At 41.5% G+C, this 17,125-nt stretch overlaps 1 protein-coding gene across 2 annotated transcripts in view; it reads left to right on the top strand.

Annotated features, from left to right (window-relative positions):
• Positions 1–17,125, top strand: part of cttnbp2 (cortactin binding protein 2) — a 152,421-nt gene that overhangs the window by 74,823 nt on the left and 60,473 nt on the right. For both annotated transcript variants that reach the window (XM_060839336.1, XM_060839337.1), the window contains one exon: positions 16,701–16,800. In XM_060839336.1, coding sequence (XP_060695319.1) covers positions 16,701–16,800 — 100 coding nt within the window. The remainder of the gene's footprint in view (positions 1–16,700; positions 16,801–17,125) is intronic.

The raw sequence follows: 17,125 nt of genomic DNA on the forward strand, positions 1-17,125 counted from the left end.
TATCTCCAACAAGACAGAGACCCAACTATTGTCCCTTGACGTTCTAATGTATTAATACTGCTGAGTCCCTCACTGTCAAAACGCTGGAGGTTATCATTGACAGGAAACTCAATTGGACTAGCCATATCAATACTGGCTACAAGGGCAAGTCAGAGAATCTTGAAGTGAGTAACTCATCTCCTGATTCTCCAAAGCCTGTCCACCATCTCCTCAAGGCACGAGTCAGAAGTGTGGTGGGATACTGTCCTTTTGCCTGGATAGATGCAGCTCCGGCAACAATCAAGAAGCTCAGCATTATTCTGGACTAACGCCTCATCTAGCACCTTTAAGATACACTCCATCCCTGCAGCGATGTGTACAGTCTAGAAGATGCCCTGCAGCAACTCTTTAAGGTTCCTTTGCCAGTGCCTTCCAAACGAGCAACCCATACCACAAGGCAGCAGCTGCATGCAAACATCACTCACTACCTGCAAGTTCACCTCCAAGCCTTGCACAATTCTGACTTGGAACTATGCCACTCTTTTCTCTCTGCTGCTGGATCAAAGTCGTGGTACTCTCTTCCAAACAAAGCTGATGTATGAATACTCCCATGGAATGCAGTGGATCAAAAAGGCAGCTCATCACCATCTTCTCAAGGCCAATTATGGGTATGCAATAAATGCTGGACTAATGAAAGATGTGTTTGCTTAGCACAGGAAGATCCTATCTGTCCATTGGCACCAAGAATATAATGCAAGAGTTAAAAGTTAAAACAATAAATTTATTAAAGTTGCAAAAATGCAAGGCTGGAGCTGCTAAGAGAAAGGTGTCCAATAAAAGTAGAAATGTGACTAAAAGGTGTGCACATCATGAGTCTCATTATAACTTAGACATGTAGAAGCAGAATTCAAGTAGAAACATCAAAACCGTAATTGTATTCAAAGGTTATAGGGTTGTGAAAGATGAATTTATTGCAAAAGGATACTTTTTGAGACCGTGAAGCGCACTGTAATGCAGAATTGTCTGCTGATTCGAATTTTATATTTACTTAAAAGGAAGCTATACAGCATTCTCTCCCCAGGACTTTTACGGAGGCAGCCAGCACTATTCTATACATAATGTTCATGTCAGTTATATATCAGAAATAAACTTCTCAATTATGTCATCAAATTGTGCCACACAGTAGGTTACTGAGGTAAACTGACCTAGAAGAGTTAATGAGTTTGACAATGTCTGCATGTGAATTGATTTTCAGTTGCAGTTGTACCCCAGAATCAATTTTTTCTCATGATCTTCTGTTGTTTATTCATTTTATTGACACTATTTATTAGTGTGATTTCTTCTAGCTATTTCCCCAGTTATGTCATTAATAAGTGCTGGAAAAGATGACACAATAGAAATTTTGTAATGGATCATTAGGGTGTTAATTTCTTATGAAATCTTCTGAATACAAGCACTTTTGTTCAACTCAATGTTTTTCTCTATATGCATTTAGCTTGTGATCTAAATATTCAATTCACGAAAATGTGATTCAGGGATTCACCTAAAACTCAAGTTTCTTTTGGAAGCATGTTTACATTAACATAAATTTTTGTGTTTTTTAAATGTTGTTATTTTTCCTGTGGTGTTTGCCACAGTCAGTTGGTGAATATTTTTATGTTGTTAAAAATCTCACAACACCAAGTTATATCCAACAGGTTTAAGTAGAAGCACTAGTTTTCGGAGCGCTGCTCCTTCATCAGGTGGTTGTGAAGTACACAATTGTAAGACACAGAATTTATAACAAAAGTTTACAGTGTGGATATAACTGAAATTATACATTGAAAAATACCTTGATTGTTTAAGTCTCTCATCTGTTAGAATGACCATGTTAGTTTCACTTCTTTCATATGCAAATCTCACAACTTTTTTTAAAAGTTCCATTCTCAGGTTAACTTTAATAATTGATGGCAGCCCAGATAATGTGCTGAAGGTGTTAGCCCCCTGTGTGCTGTTGTCTGTGCCATAATGTTTAATCTGATTCTAATCTAAAAAATGAGTTCAGAGTCTTACATGGATTCATGCAGTTTTTGAGCAAAGTGCAATGTTACTCTGCAAGTACAAATTCACCCCACAAACATACATGTGCATGTGGATTTGTGTGTGGGGTGGGAGTTTGTGAGTGAGTGTGTGTGTGTGTGTGTGTGTGTGTGTGTAGGTGTAGGAGTGGCCATACAGGAGTGTGGGTGGGGGTGTGTGTGTAGTGCAATGGTGGTCACCTGTAGTGTGAGATAAACTCAAGGTCCCGGTTGAGGCCCTCCCTATGGGTACTAACATGGTCATTCTAACAGATGAGAGACTTGACAAACAATCAAGGTAGTTTTCAATGTATAATTTCAGGTACATCACACTGTAAACTTTTGTTATAAATTCTGCGTCTTACAATGGAGTACTCCACAACTACCTGATGAAGGAACAGCGCTCCTAAATCTAGTGCTTCCAATTAAACCTGTTGGACGACATAACCTGGTGTGATTTTTAACTTTGTACACCCCAGTCCAATACCGGCATCTGCAAATCAATATTTTTATGGGTTGGGTGGAAGAATTCACACAGCCCCCTAGTGTCAAAGCTTGTAATTACATTGACAGATGCATTTTAACAAAATTGAATCAAAACAGTTGATGTAGCAATTTCTAGAATTGTATGTTACCATAAAAGTGTGACTCAATCGTGACAAATGTTTGTGACAATTGGAATTTTAATATATGGATTTCATGGTTCTTTCAAACAATATGATAGCATTGTTTAAATTAAGTATTGACAATCTCAATAGTGTAAAAGCATAGCTCAACGTCAGAAAAGCAAAGAAACGTTTTTGGCCTTTGAGATGTAATGCACAAATAATCAATTAATCATTACTTAAGATGTGTTTCTAAGATGTGCAAATTTGCCAATCTTAGATTTGCTGATTTATTTATTTCACTTTAGCACTTTAAAATAAATTGTATAATTTAAAAGAGGAGATAAAATCACATGGGTGGTTTACGTGCCTAGTCGTCCTCTCAATTTTGTTCTTGTTGTGGGTTGGCTGTGATCTTTCCTAATTTGGATTTTTAAAATTGTAAGAAGAACTATCTTGACACTTTACTCAGCAGCACTTAAAATCATAGGGAAAGCACATGACTTCCCTATCATTCATTTTTTTCTCTTATGAAGCTAATAGAGGATTTCTTTTCTGTGAGATATCTATGCAAAATGTGAATTTGTAGCAGAGAGATGTATTTACATGAATCAATTTAGATATTGACTCAGATAAGTGCGTATATTTGTAACTTTTCTCAATACAAAAAAGTCCAGTTAAATCTTTTTTAAACCCTGGGCTGATTTCCTAACTTAAAATGCAAAGCTAGTTGTGAAATCTGCTTTTAGTTTGCTCACAACTCCTCTTCTAGCGTATTATCTCACTTGAGAACTGAATGCAGATGAACATTATCAAGTGGTCTGCTCAGTAAAGGTAATGGATGTTAGTATGTTTTTAAAAAAAAAAGCATTTTAAAAATGAGTTCAGACCAGAAATTGCATGCTACAAATCAGAGGTTGCCAATATCGCTGCGCAATTATTGTTGTCCACTTTATCTGCTAATAGTTACAATAAATCATCAGATTTTATGATGGAATGCGGACCTCAAACTCATTGTGAATAATGTATTTCTGAACTTTGTCCCCTATTCCAGCATAAAGCACGTTACAGCATATATCCGTACAGTAATAGAAGCTAATAGTACTGGATGTAGGCCAAAGCTGAGGCTTCCTACTGATTATATTATCTCATAGTGTAATGACCTTTATTAATGTTCCATTATACCACTTAACAAAAGCAGAAAATTGAATTCTAAGGCATGCTTCCAAACTGCCTCCAGAAGGCAGTTACCTCAGACAGTTGCTCCTCCTATATTTAATGCAACACTCAACTGAGTTTTAAAACCACATTGGTCTCCTGGTCAAATTTGAAATAGGCATTGCAGTTTCATGTCAGCATTAATACTGTGTCCAAGCATATTTTAAAATGTAAAGGGCAGAAGAGCAGGACATTCAGTTGGTATGAATTCAATTCAGGGACACATTGTGAACAAGGGGAGACAAATGTCTTGAGACCAGCAGCTTTAGTATTCACAGATCACAAATTTTATATATTAGCGTCCCAAATCATTTTTGAAAAATGAAAGATTTGTGATTTTCAGGAATGTTGCTGGTTCCAGCAATCGTACTCAATTGGTAAATTCACTTTTTGTCATCACTCTCCCTGACTAACACCAGTTCTGTTGGTGAATTGATGAGTTGTAATGGTTGTTTTGAGGTTATTCTCTGGAAAAATAAATAGGGTTCTCCTTTGTCTCCATGTTATATATGAAGGTATATCACACATATAGAGGGCAAAGGCAGCAGATACATGGGTATGATATATTTCCTACACAGGGTGATGAATGGCTTTGAGGGGAATTTGCAGATGGTGGTGCTCTCGTATATCTGCTGCCCTTGTCCTTCTGGATGGAAGTGGTCGTGGTTGAGGATGATGCAGTTCGAGGATCTTTTGAATATACGCCAATGCTTCTGAGCATTGGTGGTGTACTGAGTGGATGTTTGTGGATGTGGTGCCAATCAAGCAGGCTGTTTTGTCCTGGATCCTTTCAAGCTTCTTGTGTTATTCGCGCTGCAACATTGAGGCAAGCGAGGAATATTCCATCACATTCCTGACTTGTGCCTTGTAGGTAATTGACAGGAGGTGAGTTACTTGCCGCAGTGTTCCTAGCCTCTGACATGTTCTTGTAATCTTTGTTTATGCGGCTAGTCCAGTTGAGTTTCTGGTCAATGGTAACCCGCGGATGTTTATAGTAGGGGATTCAGTGAATGTAATACCATTGAATGTCAAGTAGCGTTAGTTTCTCTCTTATTGGTGATAGCTCTAGCTTGGCATTTGTGAGGCACTAATGTTGTTCAGGAACAGGAACGTGTTCATATCTGCCTCATGACCCTGGACAATGAATGTCAGTCTGTGTCTGGTTTCCAGACTCTTGCTCTCTACTTTAGCCATATGCACCTGACAATATCCTTTCAATAGATCTGAGACTAAGCACCATCCCTGATTGCCTCGCTAAAGCTGCTGTCAGGAACCTGAGAATGTGTGCTGTTCAAGATTACAATCAATGCCACTCTGCAGTTCAAGCTATACGTGGATTTCTGAAGTAATACTGAAGTACAACCCGAAGAATCTTTAAAATCATACTTGGTTGCTGCATCCTGTACATCTTTGTCCTCAGAAAGGGTTAGCTTTTGGAACTGCCTTGCAAGAAGTCATGAAGAGCAAGTTGAGGATGTCTACAGAGACAAAATCCAACAAGAAAAGACAAAATTGCCAGCGGTCAATCCCATTTAATGGTTTAGGAGGAATCTTCCCTCCTCCCACTTTGAAAACTGTAACTCCTATGACTGCAACTACTCTTTATATCTGCTTAGTTAGTGGCCTAAATACAAACACCAACATTAATGCAAAGGAAATAAAGTAAAGCAGCAAATTGGTAGCTTGAGAGATGAATGTGAGCTTAAAGCAGGATCATTTTATCATCATGTACACACAAAGCAAGAAATACATGATTTGGAGATGCCAGTGTTGGACTGGGATGTACAAAGTTACAAATCACACAACGCCAGGTTATAGTCCAACAGGTTTAATCGGATGCACTAGCTTTCGGAGCGACGCTCCTTCAGGTGGTTGTGGAGTACACAATTGTACTCTGTGTCTGTGAGAGAGAGTGCATATGTGTGTGTGTGTGTGTGTGTAAAGTGGTCTAAGTCTGTCTGTGTGTGTGTGTGTGTGTGTGTGTGTGTGTGTGTGTGTATAGGGTAATGGTGGTCACTTGTAATGTGACATGAGCCCAAGGTCCCGGTTGAGGCCCTCCCTATGGGTACCGAAATTAGCTATCAGCCTCTGCTCGGCCACTTTTTGCTGCTGCCTGTCCCGAAGTCCGCCTTGGAGGATGGTCACCCGAAGGTCTGAGGTCAAATGTCCTGGACCACTGAAGTATTCCCCATCTGGCAGGGAACACTCCTGTCTGTTGATTGTTGTGCGGTGCCCATTCATCCATTGCCGTAGCCTTTGCTCTGTTTCACCAATGTACCATGCCTCAGGGCATCCTTGCCTGCAGCGTATGAGATAGACAACGTTGGCTGAGTTCCATGAGTATCCCCCACATATAAGATGGGAAGTGTCCCCACGCGTAATGGTGGTATCCATGTCCACACTGTGACACATCTTGCAGCGCCAACCATGACAGGGATGTATGGAGTTGCCCTGAAAGCCGGGCAGTTCGCTACAAACAATGATCTGTTTGAGGTTTGGTGGTTGTTTAAAGGTGAGCAGTGGAGGTATGGGGAAGGTCTTGGTGAGGTGCTCATCCTCATTGATAATGTGTTGCAGGTCGCAAAGAATATGGCGTAGTTTTTTGGCTCCTGGGAAGTACTGGACAATGAAGGGTACCCTGTCGGTTGCAGCATGTGTCTATCTCCTGAGGAGGTCATTACAGTTCCTTGCTGTGGCACGTCGGAACTGGCGGTCAATGAGTTGAGCATTGTACCCCATTCTTATGAGGGCATCCCTGAGTATTTCCAGGTGACCGTCATGTTCTCCATCTGAACAGATCCGGTGTACGCATAGGGCTTGTCCATAGGGGATGGCTGTTTTAATATGTTTTGGGTGGAAGCTGAAGAAGTGTGGCATTGTGAGGTAGGTTGTCTGTGGGTTTGTGGTAGTGTGGTGCTGAGGTGTCGATCTTTGATGGAGGTGCAAGTGTCCAAGAATGAGACAGTTAGTAGAGAGTAGTCCATGGTAAGTTTGATGGTGGGATGAAACTTGTTGATATCACTGTGTAGTTTTATCAGTGACTCCTCACCATGGGTCCAGAGGAAGCAAATGTCGTCAGTGTACCTGGTGTATAATGTAGGTTGGAGGTCCTGTGTAGAGAAGACAGCTTGCTCGAACCTGTGCATGAAGATGTTGGCATATTGGTGTGTAAATTTAGTCCCCATGGCTGTTCCATATGTCTGGATGAAGAACGGGTTGTCAAAGGTGAAGATGTTGTAATCGAGGATAGAGAATAAAGAAATACATGAGAAGTCGGAGGATGAAATGACAAATATTCTGCTGAACATGACCCCTAGCTTCTCCCATCATAATGCACCTGATTTGTCCCCTTGCTCACAGCATTTTTGGTGGCCTCTTCCATTCTTGAATGTATTCTTAATCACTGTTGTATGTCAGCTTGTCCTATGTAAAAGAAAGGACATGTTATTCTGAGTATTGGTGAAAGATTGTGCGAGCGTGGATATTTTCACAATGTCTTTTAAACATTGTAATTGTACTCACATCTGGCTGCTCGATCTATATATGTACCACCCACTGTGTGAAGAAATTGCCCCTCAGGTCCCTTTTAAATCTTTGCCCTCTCCCCTTAAACCTATATCGTTGATCAGCCTCATTCGGCTTTTGCCCGAAACGCCGATTCTCCTGCTCCTCGGATGCTACCTGACCTGCTGTGTTTTTCCAGCACCACATTCTTGACTCTGATATCCAGCATCTGCAGTCCTCACTTTCTCTCTAATTTCAGACTTCCTGACTTTGTGGAATGCACTCCAGAAAGACTATTCACCGTATCTATGGCCCTCATGACTTTATAAACCTCAGCTTCCTGCACTGCCTATCCAGCCCCTCCTTATAACGCAAACCTTCCGGTCTTAGTAACATCTTTGCAATTTTTTTTCACCCTTTCTAGTTTAACGATATCCTTTCTATAGCAGGGTGTCAGGTTGGAGTGCTGTTGAAAGAATTGTGAAGAAATGATACATCACAGCAGCAATTATGAGAAGATTGAAAGGTGTAGTATTTGGCAGCTGCAACAAAAGTAAAGTTCACTGTCGTGATTGGAGAAAAGTGATTAGAAGTAGGAAAGGGGAACCTTGAGTGTTGGCATGACCGGGATAATGATGGGCTTCACTTTGGCATTGTAGACTGCTACTAGCATTCACCTGCTGTGTCACTTCTCACCGTTGCTGCTATCTGACATGGGTACCCTTCTGCCATCTGGAGATTTCAGCTCCTTCCTGTTGAGTTTTTCCACTAACACCTAGAAAAGAGGGGGCGGGTGATTTGTTCCAACACCTCTGCTTGTCATTTTTCTCTATATCTAAATAAGTTTACAGATGCTGAAGAGCACCTCCGCATGAAGTGCAGGCTTCACTTGACACAAAAATAAAATTAGTCTATTCAGACATGGTATGACAAAACTCCAGTGCAGGTGGGATTTGAAGATGGACTTTTAGGACAGATTTAGGAACACGTCCATAAAACCCCTAAACTGCTATAGATGAATGTTGCTGGTTAACGAGGTGCTAATTAAGTGTGCAGGATGTTGGCAGCTCTATTATCATAACTGACATCCCTCTTACTAACTCATCAGGTCACTGTATTACATCAAAACAGACTGTGCTGTGTTCGCTGCTCACAGTGTGGTCTCCTTTACATTGGGGAAATGAAGTGTAGACTGGGTGATCACTTCACAGAATGCCTACATTCTGTCTGCAAAAATGACCCTGAGCTCCCAGTTGTCTTCCATTTTAACACACCACTCTGTTCCCTGACCAATATCTCTGCCTCAGGTTTGTTACAGTGCTCCAGGGAAGCTCAGCGTAAGCTGGAAGAACAGCAGCTCATTTTCTGCTTGGGGTTCCTGCAGCCTTTTGGATTTAATGTCCAGTTCAATAACTTTAGGACTTGAGCTCTCCCATGTCCTTATCCCCACACCCAAATGCCAGGTCTGTTATTACGCAACCTATTGTTAGCCACTAACCATCTCCATGAACAGCTATTCACCCTCCTGGCCAGATCGATATCCACTCCATTGTCTGTCCAACTGTTTTTCCCTCTTGGGCTCTACCCCCACCTATTGCTTATTCCCTAACCCCTCCCCCACCCTATCCTCTGCATATGAACAGACATCTTCCTAGCTACAATCAGTTCTGAGGAAGGGTCACCGGACCTGAAAAGTTACCTCTGATTTCTCATCACAGACGCTACCAGACCTCAAAGTCATAGAGGTGTACAGCATGGAAACAGACCTTTCGATCCAACCCCTCCCTGCCAACCAGATATCCAACCCAATCTAGTCCCATCTGCCAGCACCTGGCCCATATCCCTCCAAACCCTTCCTCTTCATATACCCATCTAAATGCCTTTTAAATACTGTAATTGTACCAGCCACCACCACTTCCTCTGGCAGCTCATTCTATAAATGTGTCACCCTCTGCATTATCCCTTAGGTCTCTTTTCTATCTTTCCCCTCTCACCCTCTAGTTCTGGACTCCCCCAACCCAGGGAAAAGATTTTGTCTTTTTATCATATCCATGCTCCAGGGAAAACAACCTTGGCCTATTCAATCTCTCCCTATAGCTCAAATCCTCCAACCCTGGTAACATCCTTTTCTGAACCCCTTCAAGTTTCACAACATTTTCTGATAGGAAGGAGACCAGAATTGCATGCAGTATTCCAAAAGTGGCCTAACTAATGTTCTGTACAGCCACAACATGACTTCCCAACTCCTGTACTCAATACTCTGACCAATAAAAGAAAGCATACCAAATGTCGTCTTCACTGTCCTATCTACTTGTGACTCCATTTTAAAGGAGCTGTGAACCTGCAGTCCAAGGTCTCTTTGTTCAACAACACTCCCTCGGACCTTACCATTAAGTGTATGCGCCCTGCTAAGATTTGCTTTCCCAAAATGAAGCACCTCGCATTTATCTGAATTAAATTCCATCTGTCACTTCTCAGCCCATTGGCCCATCTAATCAAGATTCTGTTGTAAACTGAGGTAACCCTCTTTGCTATCCATTACACCTCCAATTTTGGTGTTATCTGCAATCTTGCTAACTGTACCTCTTATGCTCGTATCCAAATCATTTATGTAAATGACAAAAAAAGTAGAGGACCCAGCACCGATCCTTGTGGCACTTCACTGGTCACAGACCTCCAGTCTGAAAAACAACCTTCCACCACCACCCTCTGTCTTCTACCTTTGACCCAGTTCTGTATCCAAATGGCTAGTTTTCCCTGTATTCTGTGAGGCAGAAGTGAGGACTGCAGATGTTGGAAACCAGAGTTTAGATTAGTGTGGTGCTGGAAAAGCACAGCAGGTCAGGCAGCATCCGAGCTGCAGGAAGATCGACATTTCGGGCAAAATCCTTCCATTCCTGATGAAGGGATTTTGCCCAAAGTGTCAATTTTCCTGCTCCTCAGATGCTGCCTGACCTCCTGTGTTTTTCCAGCACCATTCTAATCTAAACCCTGTATTCTGTGAGATCTAACCTTGCTAACCAGTCTCCCATGGGGAACCTTGTCAAATGACTTACTGAAATCCATATAGATCACATCTACTGCTCTGCTCTCATCAATCCTCTTTGTTACTACTTCAAAAAACTCAAACAAGTTTGTGAGACATTATTTTCCACGCACAAAGCCATGTTGACTATCCCTAATCAGTCCTTGTCTTTCCAAATATGTGTACATCCTGTCCCTCAGGATTCCCTCCAACTGATGAGCTTTTCAGGCTACATCTGATTTTGTTTCTTTGTTGATAAGCTCTGCTTTTGTGCAGTTCTGATCTAAAGGAGTTAACAATTGTGACACACATAGGATTTTATCAATATTTTTACAATTAAATATTACAGCCCCATTAACTAAACAAACCACACTCGGTTTGTGTTCAAAAGATGGTAAGTTGATGTAGAAGATTAATCACATTAAAATTGAACACCGTGATGCTACAGTTTTAAGTTGTACTAGTCGTTCAGAATCTTCTTTTTCTATTTATACATGTTTCTGTTATTGTTCTTCAAAGCTTTCCTCTTGTTGCAAATTAATATCCTCCTTCCTATAGCCTCTCAATTCTGACATATCAAAAAACAATGCATCCCTTACTTCACCTGTTCACTTTATTGTTGCTCAATCTTATAGCTTTCAGTTTTGGTATTGTACTGCATTAGCCTATCTCTAATAAAAAAAAAGTTAATGACAGCCTCTTAAACTGTTATATCTAAGTTTAAAATAACTGACATCTATTTAGTTTCGGTAGAAACTGTCGACTATTTTACTCATTTAGTAGATTAAAATAATTCTGCTTATCATTCTTCTTTCCTATATTGTGTAATGGTAACACATGGAAAGAGTGGATTATATGTATTGTTTTACATAAAATTGGTACTAGTCTTATCTGGTCCCATGATTACCTAGCTGAAATCAAAAACTCATTGTTTTTACTGTAAATTCATACCATCCTACAAAATAGTTCTTCTCTACTCCCAATTCACATTAGTGCTGCTCCTAACTTGCAACTAATGATGTTACTTTGGGTACAGAGGAACCTCGATTATCCAAACGACTGGGGCGGGGAGTATTTTGTTCAGATAATCGAATGCCAGATGAAACAGTTTAGCCAACCTTGCGATCTTATTCGGATAATCTGAAATTTGGATAATAGAATGCCAGGTAATTGAGGTTCCTCTGTATGTTGCAAACTATAGGTGAAAGTTCCTGTCAGCCTCAACAGGTTAACAAGATCAGGAATTGCCACCCAAAATGTATAACTAAATTCTCCATAGTAATACCAGCTTGAAGAAGTCATAAACGTTATGGACCAGAAAGTCTGGATTGGAGGAGTAGTACCAGTGAATTGGATGGGCAAAAGTGAAAGGATTCAAAGTATAAAATGGGAAAATGGTAATAATTCTGCAAAAAAAACTCCCCAGAGAATAGTGCCATTATCGACCTGGGAAGTAGTAAAACATCAGGGTTAGTTCGGTTGTGGAGAAATTAAGAATTAGCTTTCCAAGCAGTAGAGAAAAGAGTAAAGTTATAGAAGAAAAATGATATGAATGTGATGGGAATATTTTTTAAATGATTCACTTGTGGGACATGGGTGTCACTGACTGGGTAGCATTTGTTGCCTGGCCTTGAGAAGGTAATGGTGAGCTGCTTTCTTGAACTGCTGTCCTTGGGGAAGAAATTGCAGGATTTTGACCTGGCGTCAGTGAAGAAATAGCAAAACATTTCCAAGTCAGGATGGTGTGTGTCTTGGAGGGAAACTTCCAGGTGGTGGTGTTTCCATGCATCTGCTGGCCTTGTCCTTCTCGCTGGAAGTGGTTGTGGGTTTCAAAGGTGAAGTCTAATGTTTTTTGGTGAATTTCTGCAGTGTACACTGCTGATACTGAGTGTTGGAGGTGGAGGGTGTGGTGCCCATCATATGGGCTGCTTTGACCTGAATGGTGTCCAGCTTCTTAAATATTGTTGGAGCTATACTCATTTAGGCAAATGGGGAGTATTACATCACACGCCTGAATTGTAGATGATAAATAGGCTTTGGGTGTCAGGTAATGAGTTGCTCACTGCAGTATTTCTAGTTTCTGATCTACTCTCATTACTATTGTGTTCATGTGGCTAGTTTAGTTGAGTTTCTGGTCAATGGTAACTCCAGGAATGATAGTGGGGCATTCAGTGATGGTAATACCATTTGGTAAAAAGTGAGGACTGCACATGCTGGACAGACAGAAAAGACAGCAGGTCAGGCAGCATCCGAGGAGCAGGAGAGTCAACACTTTGGGGAAAAAGCCTTTCATTAGAAATGGTAATACCATTGATTGTCAAGGGGCAGTGGTTAGATTGTTCCTTTATGGAGATGGTCACTACCTGGCATTTGTGTGGCTCAAATATTTCTTGCCACTTGTCACCCGAAGCCTGGACATTGTCTCCACCTTTGTTGCATTTAAACATGGACTGCCTCTGAGGAGTCGCAAATGGTGCTGAACATTGTGCAATGATTTGTGGACATTCTCACTTCTGACCTAATGGAAGGAAGGGCATTGATGAAGCAGCTGAAAATGGCTGGGTCTAGGTCCCTACCCTGAGGAACACCTACAGAGATGTCCTGGAGTTGAGATGACTGACTGCCAAGTATGACTCCAAGCAGCAGAAAGTTTGCTCCTGATATCCATTAATTCAGGTTTTTCTCTGGCTCCTTGATGTCATATTCAGCCAAATGTGATCTCTCTGTCACACTCACCTTACTGCTGGAATTCAGCTCTCTTGTTCATGTTTGAACCAAGACTGTAATGAGGTCAGGAGCTGAGTGGTCCTGGCAGAACTAAAACTGGGAGTCAGTGAGCAGGTTATTGCTGAGCAGATGCTCTTGATGGCACTGTTGATGACGACTTCCATCACTTTACTGATCAAGAGTCAAAGGATGGGTGCTAATTGGTCAGATTGGGTTTGTCCTGCTTTTTGTGTGCAGGCATACCTGAGCAATTTTCCACATTGTTGAATAGATGCCCGTGTTGTAACTGTACTGGAAGAGCTTGATTAGGGGAGCAGCAATTTCTGGAGCACAACTCTTCAGTACCCTTGCTAGAATATTGTCAGGGCCCATAGCCTTTGCAGTAGCTAATGTCTCCAACCATTTTCTTGATATCTCAGTGAATTGCATTGACTGACTAAAGACTGGCATCTGATTCTAGGGACAACTAGAAGTTAAAATAAGTCATCCACTTGGCACGTTTGGCTGAAGATTGTTATGAATGCTTCCGCCTTATCTTTTGCACTGCTGCGCTGGGCAGTTCCATCATTGAGGATGGGGATATTTGTGCTCCCATTTCCTCAAATGAGTTGTTTAATTGTCTTCCTCCAAACATGACTAGATGTGGTAGAAATGCAGAGTTTAAATCTGATACATTGGTGATCTGTTCATCACTTGTTACTAATGCTGGTTGGCACGCAAGTAGTTCTGTTTGGTAGCTTCACCAGGTTGACACCTTTTTATTTTTAGGTATGGCCCCTGCAGTCTCCATTGAATCAGGGTTGATCCCCTGGCTTGATGGTAAAGGTTGAGTGGGGGATATGCCAGATTGTATTGGAGTACGATTCTGCTACTGTTGGTGACCCACAGAACCTCATGGATGCCCAGTCCCTCTTATCAATACATTCCATTTGGTAAGAAGTAGGTTAAGTATGTTTTCCCTCTTGCTGGCATCCTCACCACCTGCCATAGGGCCAGTCTAGCAGCTATGTTCTTTAGGGCCCGATCTGTAGTGTTACTAAGCAAAAGTGAGGACTGCAGATGCTGGAAATCAGAGTCAAGATTAGTGTGATACTGGAAAAGCACAGCAGGTCAGGCAGCATCCGAGGAGCAGGAATGACTGATGTCCTGATAACAACAGGAGATTCCCTACAGTGTGGAAACACGCCCTTCGACCCAAGAAGTCCACACTGACCCTCCGAAGAGCAACCCACCCAGACCCATTCCCCTACATTTTTCCTTGACTAATCCACCTAACACTATGGGCAATTTCGTATAGCCAATTCACCTAATCTGCACATCTTTGGACTGTGGGAGGAAACTGGAGCACCTGGAGGAAACCCACGCAGACATGGGGAGAATGTGCAACCTCCACACAGACAGTTGCCCGAGGTGGGAATCGAACCTAGGTCCCTGTCGCTGTGAGGGCACAGTGCTAACCACTGAGCCGCCATGCTGGCTTTTGCCTGAAACATAGATTTTCCTGCTCCTTTGGATGCTGCCTGACCTGCTGTGCTTTTCCAGCACCAATTTAATCTTGACTCAGTAGTGCTACTACTGAGTCACTTTTTGTGATGGACGTTGAAATATCCCACCCAGCATAGTTTTTTAATCCTTGTCACCTTCAGTGCTTCCTCTAAGTTTGTTCAACATGGTGTACTGATTCATCAGCAGGAGGTTTTTTTTGCCCATGTTTAATCTGAAGCCATTAGACTTCCTGGGGTCTGGAGTCCATGTGAAGGATTCCTCAGGTCTCTCCCTGCTGACTTGTACACTACTATGCCACCACCTCTGCCGGGTCTGTCCTGCTGGTAGGATAGGACATATCAAGGGATGGTAATGATGATGCCTGGAACACAGTTGTACTCATTGAATTAATTCCTTACAGATGATGTCGTGCCGGCGCTTGACTAGTCTGAGAGTCAGCTGTTCTAATTTTGGCACTAGCCACCACATGTTGGTGAGGAGATCTCCGTATGGTTCACAGTTCTGTTTCAACCATTGTCTTTTCCAGTGCCTTGGTCAGCACCACGTGGACCATCCAGTTTCACTACTTTGTTGAGATTTCATATTGATTGTTATAAGTAAGTGGCTTGCTATTTCACAGGGTGGTTGAAAGTCAAACACATTGCGGTGGGTCTAGAGTCACTTGTAGACCAGACGGCAGAATGCCATCCCGGAAAGGCATCAGTGAACCAGTGGGTTTTTCTGACAATCAACAATGGTTTCATGGTCATCAGTAAATTCATAATTCCAGATATTTTTATTGAAATCATATTATATCATCTTCCATGGTGGGATTCAAAGCAGAGGCCCTAGAACATTAGATGAGCTTCTGGATTAATAGTCCAGCAACAATACCACTTGGCTGTTGTCTCCTTATAGGACTAGGGATTCAGATAGGATTAAGATTGGTGGAAGAGCAAAAGGATTTAGTCTTTCATATACACAGATTACCATCCAATGCAAATCAGAGGTTAAAATACAGAAGCGAGGAAATGATGGTTCAGACCATGGATAAATTTAAACATAAGAATTATGTTAGTTTTGTAACATTTTCATGATATTGATCTGATTCAGAGGCTTGAAGTTCGTTCCAGTCAAAAAATGTAATCGCGGAAAAAAAAGCAAAAGTGAGTTAGACGCATAAATACAATTTGGTCAGACCTAAATTGAAATATTGTTGTCCCTCACTATCTGCTTCAGACCCATTTGAGCAGCTGTGTCCTTCAGTGCTATCATTCCGTTTTTGATGATGAATGCTGAAGTCCGTCACCATATGTACATTCTGTGCCCTCATCACTCTGTGCCTCCTGCAACTTGGAGGATTAGTGATTTATCAATGTTTAAGGGTGGATGTTAGGTGGTAATCAGCATATGCCCATTTTTGGCCTGAAGCCATGGTATTTCATGGAATCCAGAGTCAAATTTAAGATTCCCAAAGCAGTCTGTCCCTCCTGTATACCACCACCTCTGATGGATGCATCCAGGAATGGTGATGTAGTGTGTTAGGGATGTTGCCTGTTAGGAATGATTGCATGAGAATGAACTGACCAGAAGTTCCTTTATTACACTGTTAGTCTTGTGGTTAAAAACCCCAAAATTGTATTTTGTTAAATGAGATGCAAGTATGTTTGTTTTTATCAGCATACTGCATTCATAATGATGTAACAACTTTGCTGATCTTGACAAACTAATTTTGTAATTATTTATCAAATTTCTCCCCATTATGTGAAAAATTTGTATTTTCATTATTTCAGCTTCCAGCCTTGTGTTTGCCTAAGACATTTATCGCACTCTCCCTGTAATTCATTTACTTCCTGGTTTGCATTCTGAGAATGTTTCCCTGTGATTTACTGCTTACCTGCTGGGGGCCTGGAGATAACCTTGACTTGACACCAGATTCAAACTGATGTTGAGATTGCAGTAAATGTTGTCAGACCTTTCTTCAAGGTCAGCCTTGAGCAGCTTTGTCTTACTACTGATCACCAAAGTCTGAGCCATGGTTGTGTGATGCAGTTTGGAATTTTTGTACTTGACCAATATTAAAACCCGTTTCTCTTGTAGATTGTGTAACATTGCTGCTGAATTCAGGAGCACAGGTTGATGTCATTGGAAATAATTCATTCACACCATTGTGTGCAGCTGCTGCAGAGGGGCATGTTGGGTAAGCTGTTATTTAACTTTGCGACCACAAAAATTAGATTTTGCTGCCCACATTTCAGAGAATCAAAATGAGTGCAAGCTTATATAGACTCAAAATAACACTTTTAACCCTATTAGTCCCAATAGTCAAATTTTCATATATAATGGTCCCAGTATCTGTTTCAAGTTCCCATTGCAAAATTACTAAACACTGCAGAGTTCTTGATGCATACTGTGATAAGTTTCTTCTGACACTTTGGAGTCCCACACAAGTTTACCACCTGCAAATTAAATTTTAACTTCTCATTTTGCCACACGAAGCAGGAGCTCGTTATGTGATGCATCCT

Source organism: Hemiscyllium ocellatum, chromosome 19 (genome assembly GCF_020745735.1).
Source record: "Hemiscyllium ocellatum isolate sHemOce1 chromosome 19, sHemOce1.pat.X.cur, whole genome shotgun sequence".
NCBI lineage: Eukaryota > Metazoa > Chordata > Chondrichthyes > Orectolobiformes > Hemiscylliidae > Hemiscyllium > Hemiscyllium ocellatum.